Source organism: Pseudopipra pipra, chromosome 11 (genome assembly GCF_036250125.1).
Source record: "Pseudopipra pipra isolate bDixPip1 chromosome 11, bDixPip1.hap1, whole genome shotgun sequence".
Lineage (NCBI taxonomy): Eukaryota > Metazoa > Chordata > Aves > Passeriformes > Pipridae > Pseudopipra > Pseudopipra pipra.
This window is the reverse complement of record NC_087559.1, coordinates 17115535-17131155: the sequence shown is the minus strand read 5'-3', so window position 1 is coordinate 17131155 and position 15621 is coordinate 17115535. Positions and strand designations below refer to the sequence as shown.

The following is a 15621-nucleotide window of genomic DNA, read 5'->3' as shown; positions in this document are numbered from 1 at the left end:
ATGTCTGATGTCAGACATCCCAACTGACATGCATATAGTTCTCAATCTCAACTGATAACTACTACATAAAGTTACCAGCTTATCAGAATTCAGCAGGGTAAGGACATTAAATGCCACAGTATTTTCTTGCACCGTGTGCCAACTGGTTTCCCCCAGTACAAAACATTTCTTTAGTTTCCCAATTACTACCACATTATTTATATGAAACTGTTTCTTGATACAATTGACCATATTTGCCTGTTTTACTGAATTTGTGCATTGCCTTTCTAATTTTTTTATTTACTCATCTGTGGTATTCTACTATACTTTGCTACAATTCTGTTCTTCTATTCTTGCTCTTGGTAACCTCGATATCCCTTTCACTCTAATGACAAAGAATTCTTAATTTATCCAACTTTGCTTCTTAGTGAGAATCTTGTGGTTCTTAATTTACTGAAACAGATATCAATTCTCCTCCCCTCTCTCTTCCCATCAAACTTCTTTCTCAGGATATCTTATCTACCAATATGAGTTTTTAGTGTTTTTCTTCATCCTCCCTTTCCTGACAATGCTTAGTAAAAGTGAATCTCATCATTACCAAGTCAGTCTCAAACTGCTTTTTATCTTCATATTCTCATCTGACTTATTCCTGGGGTTTAGAACCAAATGTACACAAACAACAACCAAAAAAGAAACACAACGAGATTTCAGTGCTTTCCTGCACAGTTTGTGTCCAGCTGGTTTCCTTTTCTACCAGAGTTCTGGGCAACTGAATTATCATCTTCAAGTTTTATAACTATGCCTTCTTACCAATCACATTTCCCATCTGAATAAAGCATAAGCACTTATGAGGTGATGGCAGCATTAATCTCAAGCTATTCATTTAGGAACTTTGTTTACTAGGAACTCTGGTAAACTTAGGGTAAACTTCTTTCATACAGTTGGAAGAAATGGCTGAGCTGTAGCAGTTACACAGCCAACAGCTGTGCCTTTCATGCACCTCCCACAGACACACATCTAAATCAATAAATTTATAAAACAGCTAAACTTATTTAATCACCAGCTTTGAACATTTCCAATTTTTGAAACAACTTCAGACATTTGTGTCTTGTAACCCCCTTCACTAAAAAGTGCCATCCAAGTGTTTCTGACATTCTGCAGGACTTTGTGTTCCTAAATGACAACTTCAATCCAGCGGCAGCTCCAGCACGGAGCTCTGTGGTGGAATTCTGAGAACACATTTTCCCACCATTTCAAAAGCAATATAAATTTTTAAAGTGTTCTGTCATACTGGTAAAAATCACAAACATTGCCATACGAAAAGGGCAATTTGGTTTCCTTCAGGAGCAAAGGAACAACTCCTGACAAATGCTGCTTGTCCTGCAGCCACTGGCATTCTGCTTCATAATGAGTAACCTGGAGAAACAGGATGGACGAGGCCTCAAAGCACAACAGTTCTGACAAGGAGATGAACACAGTATCATACAGTAGTCACAAATATACTTAGCAATGAAACATGAGAGCTAAAAAACATGCTCAGATTTGAAGACTCCAAATTTACCAAGGAGAGCCATGCTAAGTCTAATGACTCGGTGTAAAGTGCCTGACAACAAACTGTGACAGAGGGGAAAGCCTGGGGTGTCCCCTCCTCCACTGCTCTGCTAACACCAGACTATTTCCCATGATACATTTAACATTCTACAACCCTGCAAATAGGAGAAAGTAATTTGGCTCTCCCAACTATTCCTGCAAACGTACAATGTAAAACCTGGCTGCTCATTTGAGAATCCTTGCAGTATTTTGCCAGGAGTAAGGAGGATTCTCTCCCTGTGGTTTTGTTAAATAATAAAGACAATCCCCAAACCACATAAAAACCCCCAAACCTTTAACTACCTAAAATCACCAATATTCCCTTCCATTAATTTCTAACAAATTTAGTGTTACAAAAACAACAGTTTTTCAGCTGCTTTGGTTCCTGAAATTGCCTCCTGACATGAGGTAGATGTGATCAGACAGCACTGTCTTCTTGAATCTACAAACTGCAGTAACAGTGAAGTGTGAAGTGACTGATGGTTGGGTCCTGATACCAGCCCAGGATGGAGCAGCACAATGTGCTGGGGACATTCTCTTCAGGACTTGAGGGACATAATCAGACTGCTCTGACAATAAATACTGGTTATTTGCAGTACTCCAAGTATTCAGAGTAAGACAACGTGCAGAATGAAACACTGAGTAAAAAACCAGTCCTGCCAGCAACTAATCCTGCATTCTCCAAGTCCTTACTGATTGAATTTGGTACCAAGTTATTTCCAGACTGTATTGAAGGAAAACTCTGGCTGTGATAGCACCAAACTCTCCTCAGACTATGGCAAAGTAGGAACAAACATTAAAAATTAGCACTACAGAGTGATGCACTTCCATATTTCTTAAGTAATAATTCTTATTTTTTTCCATGAAATCCACTGTTAAATGGTGCAAATAATCCCAACCAGCAACAGCATCAGATTGCTTATAAAACATGCTTTTGTTTCAGGGAAAAGTACATCTTGCATATCAAAAAACTCCACCTAGACACAGACCTATCACTCCCTAATCTTACACAACCAAAAGTCAAATTCATTTTAAAACAGAAAACTGAAAGTTTACTAGAAGTGAGTGGCACTATAACAGTACTTATGTAGGAAAGCCACTGTTTTCTTTGGCAGACATTAAGCTGAGAAGTTGTATAAAACAATTGCTGAGGTTTTTTGTTTGTGTTGTTTTGGGGCTTTTTTAGATAAAATAGCATCTGAGGAAGGGTTTTCATTCACTTTCCTGAATTTTACATGCTGTTTACATGCTGAACATTACATGCTGTTTCTCCCTTTACACAGTCCAAACCAAATTATCTTTAATAGTATTATTCCTACTAACAAAGAATCCAAACATGGTTAACTTGTAAAATGCACACTGATGACTTTACAGTTCATTAATGGCACAATTCACATTTCCAGAACAACTGTAACTTCACTATAGGACTGTAATAATGATACAATTTGGAATTTACTCCAGTAAAGGAATTAAACTACCTCACCTGAAAGCCCAAATATTCTTATTCATATGCACCACATGTGTTTTCTAAAGGGCACTGCCACACAACAGAGATGGCCTTAACATTCAAGGAATAGTTTGGCTTAAATTTAATTATTCACTGGTCTCCCCCCCCTTTTCTGTGAGATCAAAAATCTTTGTAACAGGGCAAAGGTGTTTATTATCCATGCAACTCCTAAAAGCAGACTTTTCACTTAATTCTTCATTCCCAAATCTCCTGAAAGAATCAAACACTGGCTCTCATCGATATTCTGGACTCAGAGAAACCTTCACTAGTTCTCACATCATGTTACTTTATAAATTGGGATTCAAATGTATCTAAGTATGCCATTTCCAAAAGAAAGTTGCTTCATTCTTATTAAATTCAGGGTACCAGAGACACTGTTCTGGTGGTCAGGATGCACATGAAGAGGACTCAGCCTACAGCACCATTCAAGAAAACATGTAAGAGTGAAGAAAAAAACCTTTCCCTTCTTTCCCTCCTGTAGTCAAAACCCAGAGGCATCTCCCACGGATTTCTTACCATTTTATAGAGATCTGAAACACTGATCTGATCTGAATCCACAACCTCAAAGTCCTTCCGAGGCACTAAATCCAGGCCCAGGTGTCTGCAAAGAGAAGGAAGAGCAGTGGTGAGTGTAACACTAAATCCAGGCCCAGGTGTCTGCAAAGAGAAGGAAGAGCAGTGGTGAGTGTCACACTAAATCCAGGCCCAGGTGTCTGCAAAGAGAAGGAAGGAGCAGTGGTGAGTGTCACACTAAATCCAGGCCCAGGTGTCTGCAAAGAGAAGGAAGGAGCAGTGGTGAGTGTAACACGTCAGTGTTCCCTGGGACCTGCCACATGTGCTCACAGGGGCAGCCACAGGGAAATACTGAACTGCTTCATCTTACTGCAACTGTGAGTCAATAAACAGATACCCTTCTAAATAAAATTAATTAGCAAACAAAACCCCACCATGAACTTGTTACTTTTTGTTCCCTGACCTCAGTGGAGCTCCAGCAATTACTGCAGGGTGAGGCTTTTGGCCAATATGTTGGTGCAGTACCCAAAACAAGGTAATTTCAAACACGGGAAAGTCACAGGCAAATAAAGCCTGTACTCTGGTTTCTGCTGCAGGATTTGAATAAGTTCCTTCACCAAATAATGAAAAAGTTCCATCAGCAGCCCTGTTCAAATGTGCAAACAGATCCTGAGCCTTGGGAAGCTGCTTTGATATTCCTGGTGTTCGTACAACTTAACCCCCAACTTCATCACTATGTAAACTTAGCATTTTTTCTAAATAATAAATAATAACTGCAATAACAAGAACTTTAATCTGTATTTGTAACACACACACACAAAAGTCTTTTAATTACTCTGAAAAGAATATGTTGGCTCCAATCAAATATATAAACTACTAAAAAAAAGTATCCCAGTGCAAAAAAGATGACTAGTTAAGGAATTCAGCAGTAAAGGCAGAAGTTCAAGTCACAGCTGCATGTGAGCAGCAGACAGAATAATATTTTTCATCCAGACAAATAAATGAAAAGCTGATAACAATTAATTAATAACTGTAAACTGCAGAACAAGACAACCTTAAGGGTGACAAAACCCAAGTTTTGCTCCATGGATCAACAGGTTCTGAGGTACAAAGAGTTCTGAGCATCACAATAAAAATCTACTCTCAACACACACACTAAGAGTAAATTAAAGAAACACATGAATTAACCATTTTCCTGCTTTTGTCTTATGTAACTGACTCTTCACTTATGGATATTTTATACTGAAATTCTTAATAGTCCTAAAGAAAAAAAAATTACAGAAGAGGTGCCCTCACGAACTACCTTTGCACTCCTTCTGTCACTAACTACAAAAGAAAAGCAAAAGTCAATTTAATTTTGTAATCAGAGAGGGAAACATTCTGCACAGACTTGTTCCTGATGGCAAATGAAAAATTTTATGGGAAAAAACCTCTCTGGTACTGCAGAGTAATTGTATGGAGCAATAAACACAAGGCTGCAGGCAACAGAGTCTCTCTCTGAGCAGTTGGCTTAAAACAACAGGAAGGGAGAACCAGGGGGTTGTAGGAGAAGCTCCCTCACCTTTGCTCACCACAGACTTTGAAACATTTGACCCAGAAGTTTCCAAACTCCTCAGTTCTTTTTGAAACTTCTAATGCAATTTTCCTTCTTTATTTATATCCCTAAACCATCACATCTCAAAATATAGCTCAGTTTTGGTTCCCTTGCTGGCAAACAACTGTTAGGCAACATTGTAGTCATTAAAATATCCTACTGACAAACTGGAGTTTCCACATTCTTAGTTCTTTGCCAAAATCAATTATATTTTCAATGGAAAAATAAGGAACTGTTTTTCTTCTTCAGTGCAGTTTCATGTCAAATACCAATTTCTAAATTCTAATGCCCCATTGTGAAAGTGATGGTTTTACACCTTCGGCACGTTTTGTTTTGATTAAGCCCATCAAACACAAGTTATCTGTGGCTCAGGACGAGCATCTGAAAACTGCAGCTGCAAAGATGAAAATGACTGTATCTATTTACCAAAAGAAAAAGACTGAAACAAGAATGCACCAGGTAATCCTTGACTGCAGCTGCCATTTGAGCCTACTTATAAAAATGGTAACAGGTAAAGGCAGTAAGAGATCACTGCAAAGTTTTTTTGCATCATCCCAACTCTCTGGAGAACTGAGGTCAAACAGTGGTTGGACTCATTACTCAACACATGACAAACGTATTATCTTCTACTTAATGATGTTCAACACAACTGCAGGAGCATCCCTGTGAAACTTATCTAATATCCTATTTTTAGTTAAATCCCTTAACACCGTGGATTTTCAGCCCAGAAGATTCTCATTCTCTAATACTATGTTAATCCTGCACAACACTTGCTCCCTGCAAATAAAGGTGTCTCTGCTGTGGTACCAACACGCTGCCATTTGCTGTGCAGGTGCAAGTTCAGCTTTATACATTCCATTTGTATCAATTATTTTTTAGTCTGTGCAGGACTGACAACAGAATGCCTGGAACAGCAACGACAGGCAGTGGCCCACTTTCACTCTCTATTAGCAAATACTGGGGGCAGCAGCTGCCAAGCAGTATTTCTCCAAAACATAGCATGCATAAAAATTACATAATGTGCTGGTTTGTTTATTTGACAGTTCCTCTCTCCACAATACTTCCTCTTACAAGCAAATTCTTGTGCTCTTTTATTCTGCCTTCACACTGAACCGCCTTTCAAAAATATTTACCAACTATACCTACAAAATATCCCCAAACCCATGAATTACCTCTTGATAGCACATGCCTGGGATACTTCCACCTGCCATTTAGACATTCTCCCTTTTCTACATAGAAGTCTTTAGAATTTTCCCTTTCTTTGGGAGAAAAATAATTTAGAAATCCACCACCTAAAATCACTACATACTTTTCTCTCAAGTAATATAAAAACAAACTGACTGACAAAATTACAGACCTCTTCAATCCTGAAAGGGATGAACACACAATGTTAACTGGGCTTCTAGAGAAAATCAGTCTGGGTTTAATGGCAAATTTGAAGAATGATCCTAATTGACAGTATGTTCATTTATTTACAATACAAACTCTACAGCATTTAGAATTAATAAACCCACAAGTCCTAACAACTCTTCCTAGAAGAACCTTGCAGCAATATGCCTAAAGACTGAAAAAAAAAGGTCTTTAAGATGAACATCCAGTTTTGAAGAACAGATTGGGAGAGCTCATCACGTCTCTGCAGTGGGCACGATCTCATTTCCTCTCCTCCAAAAATGTTCACTTTACCTTGATCTTTTCCACTTTAATTTTGCAGCCACCAATTTTCCTTGGATTCCTTCTCTCAGTATATCAAAGCCTCATTTAGTATCATTTTATTTCTCTTAGACAAATAAGAAATGGCTTCCAGAAACACTGTCAGTGTATTTAGGGGAAAATGACACCAGTTCAACAAACTGAAAATCCTCCCCTCACTGGTGGTGCCAGAAGTGCCAAACATTTCACGCTTGCATCACTCCTTCCCAAACAATATCACTTAGTAATGACCAATGGCAGGATAAAAGTAGCTTTCACTAAATTAGCAAACACTACATCCCAGATGTGTAAGATTACCTGTTTCCTGAAAGCTACTTGGTCATGGAATATCTCATGTTGGGTGGTTCTACCCTGAATAATTAAAGCCCTGCTCGAACTGCAGGTATTCAACCTTCTCAGCCAACAACAAGGCATGTTAATAACAACGGTTTTCACTTCTTTTATTTGCAAATCTCCATTATGACAGAATAAGCAATGAACATTATTATAATATTTGAGAAAGGGCAGTACTGTGTGAACATACATATGAAAATCATCAGGTTTTTTAGCAGATTGAGACAGGTGGTCCTAAGTTTTATGGTAAAACTCAAGAGAGGGGAGACAGAAGAAAGTGGAAGAACTCTTCCAGAAATTCTATGGAAAAGAGCAACGTTGCAGATATACCTTCCAATTCCCAGACATTTAAATTTAAATACTGCAAGTATCTCTGCTGTTATGTACCTTTCTCTCTAGGGAGTTCAATACCTGTTCTTCTTTCCCCACACAAGCATCCTGAGCAGATGAACATAATCATGAACACACTCATATTTACTGATTTCACTGATGCTTCTCCATAACTATCACACATTAGATTTAACTTACAGTCTTACTGATCTTCCTATTTAGTGATTTTACATTAAAGAAAAGTCTACAGCTGCCTCATAGAACAACCTATCCTCTTCATTGCTGAACTGCTCTCTGCTCTCCTCATCTTTTTTCTTACAACATTTTTGCTGCTTCCTGTTGCTAATTTCATCCATAAACTCTGAGCAAAAACAGGCAGGTGTAACGTTCAAAAACAGTCTCTTGGTTCCCATTTATTCTACTGGGAATGAGAATGGAAAATATCTAACTCTGCACTGCAGAGCAATGATGATGCAAACTATTCACGTCCTTCAGAGCTTGCTTTCAACAAGAGAGACATGAAACATAAGCTGGGGGCTCACTACACTTCAGGTATGTCCCTCAGAGCAGATTGTGAGGAGGTGACTAAGGAACTCAGTCAAACAGAGCTTAGTGAAAAATACTGGATTTTCTTCCTTAGTCACCAACTTACAGGATTCCTCCCCACTCCCACATGCTAATTAGGACTAATCCCACTCCTGGTGGAAAAGGAGTCACTGTATGCCTGAGAGTGAGAGTCATACATGTGTCATGCACAACTTACCTGTCTGATACACATCTCAGAGTAAACAATGCTGGCCAAGGGCCAGTTTTTGCCTAATGGCAATTTATTACCATTTCTATGTGAATGTATTGCAGTTGTCTGGTTTTAAAAAAAAAAACCTCCACAAATTCACCACAGAACTGACAAAGGAGAGTCTAAACCTCTGAGAAATGTCATTATATAAAAAGTCCAAATATCACAGCCTCAGCTCCCATGTCCCTGTTAATTGTGAGATTCTCTACGCCTTGCACCAACCATTAAAATACTTGTCCGTGGAAAAAAATGTGGGTTTAGTAGCTCTGACCACATCCTCCCTATTATCTCCTAGACTGATACACAGTAAGTAAAGTGACCTAATCCTTTTAAAAGTGCAGAGAGCCTTAGAAAAGGCCCACCAGCAAACAGCTCCTTTTACAGCAACAGCAGAACTGTGCAACAAACTCACTGCAAAAAGCTCTATTGGATTTTCCAATAATCCCACGTTCTACCTGTGGAAAAAAAAACGTCGTGTTGGGGGTTTTTGTTAATAAAAGCTACTTGAAAAGAATGAGAAGGATGAGGTGGCAGCAGGTACTTACTCGTTGCCCCAGTCCAGCCTCACCGTGAGGTGCCTCTTGACCTCCCGCACCTGGTCCTGGGTGAGGTGCCCCGAGAGCAGCTGCCGGCGCAGGTCAATGAGCTCGTTCATCACGTGCCGCAGCTTGTAGAAAAGATCCACCTTGTGCTTCTGGAGAGGCACATTTTGGGGAGCAGAGGGGAGGAGGGAGAGAGAGAAAGAGGCAGGGAGGGAGAAAAGCAGTGGAAAGAAAGGGGAGGGGGAGTTAATAAGTTTGGAAAGGGAAAGAGTGTGAGAGAGAAAGAGAGAAAGAGTGTGAGAGAGAAAGAGAGAAAGAGTGTGAGAGAGAAAGAGAGAAAGAGTGTGAGAGAGAAAGAGTGTGAGAGAGAAAGAGTGTGAGAGAGAAAGAGTGTGAGAGAGAAAGAGTGTGAGAGAGAAAGAGTGTGAGAGAGAAAGAGTGTGAGAGAGAAAGAGTGTGAGAGAGAAAGAGTGTGAGAGAGAAAGAGTGTGAGAGAGAAAGAGTGTGAGAGAGAAAGAGTGTGAGAGAGAAAGAGTGTGAGAGAGAAAGAGTGTGAGAGAGAAAGAGTGTGAGAGAGAAAGAGTGTGAGAGAGAAAGAGTGTGAGAGAGAAAGAGTGTGAGAGAGAAAGAGTGTGAGAGAGAAAGAGTGTGAGAGAGAAAGAGTGTGAGAGAGAAAGAGTGTGAGAGAGAAAGAGTGTGAGAGAGAAAGAGTGTGAGAGAGAAAGAGTGTGAGAGAGAAAGAGTGTGAGAGAGAAAGAGAGAAAGAGAGAAAGAGAGAAAGAGAGAAAGAGAGAAAGAGAGAAAGAGAGAAAGAGAGAAAGAGAGAAAGAGAGAAAGAGAGAAAGAGATTAATAAGTTCCCACACTGTCATTGAATTGCCCTAGAGGAACATCAATCCAGTTTTTACATGCTTTAAAATATTTACATCAAAGAGTGGTGTCAACTCGTGCTATTTAAACTAAATAACTTCTTATCCCTAAGGTTTAGGCTCAATCTGCTAAGAGGCCCATTTTCTGATGGAACTTAATGCTATAGAGAAGAGGATTCATTATACACAGCAGGGATTGCTTATTCCAAACATACAATAAATTCAAAGATTTATAGTGATGGAGAGGTGAAAAAGCTTGGTTTCAGTCAGCAGTGAACTGAATGGTTCTGAATAGTCAGCATCAATTAATCACCCCAACAAAAAAATATTCTCAATATTTTTGATATTGCAATTACTAATATTTACTCAGGTATTTATGTTGAGAGGGGATATGAATATTTATTACCTGCACTCTAAAAGGGACTAAAGCAGTTAATGAGAAAATCCACCAGTAAAACTACTTTGAAAGAGAAAAATCACCATAGACAATAAAAAAACTCCACACCACCACCACCATCATCATTAAAGAAAATAAAACAATTTAAAAAACAAAAACAAAAACCAAACAACTAACACCACAATCCTTTCCAAAAGAACTAGTATTATTCAATTATGGAAAAAAAACCTTCCCCAAAACCCACCAAACCAAATCCCCCAAAACCAGACAGAAGAGGAAATACTTTTTTCCCCTGCAGAAAATAACTACATGGGAAGTCCCCAAAAAGGCAAGTCTGGGGCCAACAACCAAGGCCATCCCTAAGATAAGGATGTGTGTCCAAACTGCTCCACTATCTGCTGATCACAACCGTGTGGCAAAGTGGCTCCTGCCTGCACAGCCCCGTCTCCTCCCTGCACAGAACAGCCAGTGTGCATGAATCCAGGAGGAAAAGCAAGCTCGCCTGTTGCAGCTGGATGTTGTTTTTTAAACAACTGAGCTCCATTCCCACTGCTTTGAAAGGCCTGAAATGTGTGAGTCTCACTTAGGAAAACAGTGACTAGCTGGACTGACACTGAGCCTGCACAAGCTGGCACTGCCTTGATCCCAGATCTGCTCGTTCATGAGTGGTTGATAAAAGCTCTCTAAGTAGAGACACCTGCATTTATCAAGACTAGGGCTGATGGAGGAACATCCACAAAGAGAAACATAAGTGTTTTCTATTGAAACACATTATTAGAGCAAGTGGTTTTGACTTGTTTCACCAAAAATAGCAAAGATGAGATGAAAAAAGAACTTCCACCTACTTGAGTTTGTTTTCCTATAAGACCACTAGATTTGCATGACTCAGGAAAACAAACATCAATGCAATCCCTTTTGATAAGCTATTTTTTAATTTCTCTGAACCTGATTACACATCTGTTTTGCTGAAGGAAGTGGATTCATCTGCTGTTCTTATCAAACAATTTTCAGATGAAAAGATGCACAATCTTTTAACTGTGCATCTATACTGGTTTTGGTCCTGCTTGAAAAAAAGAAAAACAGACACAGATCCAACAGAAACAGATACATTTTGAGGGCTGAAAGACTTCTGTGAGGAAAATTATCATGCACAGCTGAAAAGTATAAAATTACTAGATTTTGTTTAGGTTTTATCCCTAAATGTGGTCAAAAGTAAATGCTATATAAGCTGAAGACGACAGTAGGTATGAGAAATATCCATTTCTGTATGCTATTTATGTGAACAAGAAAAGGTTCTATCTTTTTCTAACACAAGATGAAGAAAAACACGTTTGGGAGTATTAAATAAGCAAATTAGGTATATACTAACAATAAAGCATCTGGCAATGAAATTATCATGAGAATCAGCTCAGAAATCATCACATTCAGGCTTCCCAAATAAGTGTGCTAAGACCCACTTTCTCACTCTTGTAATGATGGTTCAAGGTTATCACGTCCAGAACATTGTGCTGGTTAAATTACTGTATGTTTTATGGTCATGTTTAAACATTATTTTTTACAGAGATATCAGAAGCACTTACATTAAATACAAATAAATGCAATAACAGAATACAAGTATTTCACTTGCTTTAAACAGAATGCACAGGTACTGACAGACAGAGCTAAACACAAAGTGTCCTTCTAGAAGATACAAAGTCCATGCAGGGAAGGGAGGAAGAGAAAGTGCAAAGCCCAGGAAGCTGCAGCTGGAATCTCAGGGAAGGAGTTATGAAGACTCAAAAGATGCAAGATCCATGACAGTGAAGGAAAACACTCTTGAGAGAGAAAGGAGAGCTAGAACACAGCTGAAGGTGGCTTCAGTCCAGGCTTGCAGGCAGCACAGAGTTTGAAGCAGTCAAAAAACCAGTTTATAACATCCCTCCTCACACTACAAGAGTCCAGTGACTAATAAGCTCCATTTGGGTGAGAAGGAAGGAAGGAGAAGCACATGTTTTAATGACTTTCCTCTGCCTTCTCTCTTTCAAGCCAAAAAAAACCCCAAAAAACCAAAGAAAACAAAAACCACACCAAACAAACAAAAAACCCAAACAAAAAACCCAAACAAACAACAAAAAAACCAACCCAAAAGCCCACACACTTTAAATTCAACACTAAAGCGAAGCTGATCAGGATTCCTACCCCTGTGTAAAGATTAAAGTCAAATGGATGACCCCGGACAGCACATTTCCAGAAACAAAAAACCCTAATTTTAAGTATTAAAACACTTCAATTTTAATTAGAGTAGCACTATAAACAAACCTGAAACTTTATCATCTTGTTAGTAGTTAAATAAAAAATATGCAAGTCAGTCTGATATGTAAGCATTCATTCTGTTTTACAGCACATTTTCATACAACCCTTAACCTCTCATTTTTCATCTGGCTTTATCACGAGCTCCCAAGCAATGAGCACTTTATCAGTCCATCCAGAACAATCTGCTGTGTGCATTTATAAACATATTTGGCAAATGTTTTGCATCCGGAATATAAAAGCAAGTGTTTGTGCAGAGCTTTTATGGTAGTAATTAAGATGTGTCACAGACAAAGAACCTGGATGGCCTTAATGAATCAGGGACTCTTCTCACAAGCAGCACAAGTCCTCTAACACGTCTTGTTGCCTTATTTTACCATCCCCAGATACAAAACCCTTTCTTTTCTGTATTTCTTTGATCTGTTATAACAAACAAATCACACCAATCAGTGCTTGGATGACCTTGAGGTGTGAAGCTGTGCATCAGAAAGGGGAATTCTAGCTGTATTTTTTTTCTTTTCATGGCTCTGTAATAACTCTGTGGAGTTCAGAAGCCGGTTTTGGTGTGGGCCTTCCCCTGGGCCAGGCCCCGCCAGCCGCTCCTCCGTCCCCCTCTCCAACAGCTCAGGGTAGGGGGGGAACAAATGACAATTTTTGTGGGATGCAATAAACACAGAGAGTTCATTTACCAACTATCACCCTGGCAAAACAGACTTCACTTGGGGGAATTTATTTATTGCCAATTAAAACAGAATTGGGTGGTTAGAAACAACAAAAAAACCCCAAACCCTAAAAACCCTTGTCCCCAACCCACCCTCTGCCCAAGACCAACTTTTTTCCTTTACTTACAGTTCCTCCATCCTTTTGGAGAACGAGGGGGCCAATCCATAGCAGCTCCTCCCTGCTTCTCCTTCCTCCTCCCAGTTTTCCCTGCTCCACGGGTTCTGCCCATGTGGATACCAGCATGGACACCTGCCCCAGTGTTCCTGGGGCTGCTTCTCCCCCTCACCCTCACTGCCTGGGGGGTGTTTGCTGACCCTGCTCTGCCGGGGTCACCCCATCCCACTCACGGGTTCAGCTGTGCCCTGTGGAACCATCTGGAACTAAGCTGGCCCCTCAGTGCCAACCCCCAGCTCAGCCCCAGCACAGGAGGGTTTGAACGGGCAATCACAGTCAAACTGAGCTCACCTGAACCTGTTTTCACGCTTATGGGGGCTTTGAAAAGGGTTCAGCTGTGCCCTGTGGGACCACTGGAACTGGGCTGTCCCCTCAGAGGGCTCTGACCCCTCAGAGGCCTCAGTGCCAAACCCCGGCCCAGACCCAGCACAGGGGGTTTGAAAGGCAATCACAAACAGTCAAACTGAGCACACCTGAACCTGTTTTCACACTTATGGGGGCTTTGAAAAGGGTTCAGCTGTGCCCTGTGGGACCACCTGGAACTGGGCTGTCCCCTCAGAGGGCTCTGTCCCCTCAGAGGGCTCAGTGCCAACCCCGGGCCCAGCCCCAGCACAGGAGGGTTTGAACAGGCAATCACACTCAAACTGAGCACACCTGAACCTGTTTTCACGCTTATGGGGGCTTTGAAAAGGCTTCAGCTGTGCCCTGTGGGACCATCTGGAACTGGGCTGTCCCCTCAGAGGTCTCTGTCCCCTCAGAGCCCTCAGAGCCCACCCCCGGCCCAGCCCCAGCACAGCGGGTTTGAAGGGGCAATCACAGACACTCAAACTGAGCACACCTGAACCTGCTTTCGTGCTTATGGGGCTTTGAAACACTAAGGCTGCCTTCGCCATTCTCCTCTAAATAAATGCCTCATAATATGAAAATATATGAAAGACTGGTAGAGTATAGAAGCTCACCTATTTATATTCATTTTGTTACCATGACTTCATTTAACACTACTGTAAAGTCAGGATTTTGCCTCTCTCAAGAGCAGTCCCTTAAGACATTTCTTATAAAATTGCCTTAGGCTATAATAGGGGAGAGGGGCACAAAAAATTATTTTCCTTATAAAAGCAAGTGAGCAGCTTTTCCCAGGTTCCTTGTTACGGATTTTGGTATCTACATTAGATATTAAAGCCTGCAAGCACGATCAGCACATAAAAGGAAATACTAAAGCTAGAAATAACAAAAATCCTACCTTTCTTCTCAGTTTTGTCTGGATTTTTTAATTAAGCAAATTACATTACAGTAAAACTGTTGGAATTTATAGATTTGTGCAATATTTATAGTTTAATCTTACTCAAAATCAATAATATAATTACCACACAAACCTTAAACATCTGCTATCAAATTAGAGAGTATTCATCAAGTGCCTGTTGATGAATAAAAGTCAAGACTGTACAGGTCAATGCAGGGATGTCTCAGGAACAGGGAAAGGAACTGAAGTAAAATTTGTGTGGGAGATGAGAACTGTACCCAGGTATTATGATTGGCACCCACAGAAAAAGCAATTCGGGAACACAAATTGCACATATTCTTCTGTTCTCCATGTGTGCCTAGACCTCTGTTCCTGTTTTATTCCAGAAATAAAATGGACTTTAATAACAGTTAAAAAAATGCAGACAACAAAATGGGGAAAGTTACATCAAGCAAGAATAAAGTTAATAAATTACAACTTCTCCTAATTAAAACTACAAACTACATTTACAAAGGGCTGAGGTGCCATCCTGGAGTTCTCACAAGAGTCTGGGTTTGAGCTTACCCTTCTGTGACAGAACACCACCGAATATTCATAGAACCACTGGATCATAGAAATGCTAAGGTTGGAAAAGACCTCTAAGATCATCAAGTCTAATAAAAAACATTAGCCTTTCAATCAAGCAACAGACTGAGAAAGGAGGGCACCTCAATTTTGGTTTATTTCCATTCTTCTATCCTGAAAGTCTCTATTTATTAGTTCTCAATTTATTCATAAGGATGTATTATCATGACTAGTATTTATTTTCTCCTATGAATATTCAAAGCTGTTAGCTTCAAAAAGAAATTATTTACTCCAATGAAAATCTATTTAAATTGATTCTCTACTGTATTCACAGAGGGCATTTCAATTTATAGTGTGCATTAAAACAGAGTAAATTAGAGTGACAGAAAAAATAAGTTCTTCAGACTTTCGCCAATGAAAATGTGTAAAATAGTTTAAAATACTGACATGTGACAAAGGAGAAACTTAAGCA

The 15621-nt window shown here is 39.9% G+C and overlaps 1 protein-coding gene across 9 annotated transcripts in view; it reads right to left on the bottom strand.

The window, feature by feature from the left end:
• Positions 1–15621, bottom strand: part of DOCK3 (dedicator of cytokinesis 3) — a 189303-nt gene that overhangs the window by 118390 nt on the left and 55292 nt on the right. For all 9 annotated transcript variants that reach the window (XM_064667892.1, XM_064667899.1, XM_064667900.1 and 6 more), the window contains exons 6-7: positions 8898–9046; positions 3593–3677 (exon numbers count right to left, since the gene is read on the bottom strand). In XM_064667892.1, coding sequence (XP_064523962.1) covers positions 3593–3677; positions 8898–9046 — 234 coding nt within the window. The remainder of the gene's footprint in view (positions 1–3592; positions 3678–8897; positions 9047–15621) is intronic.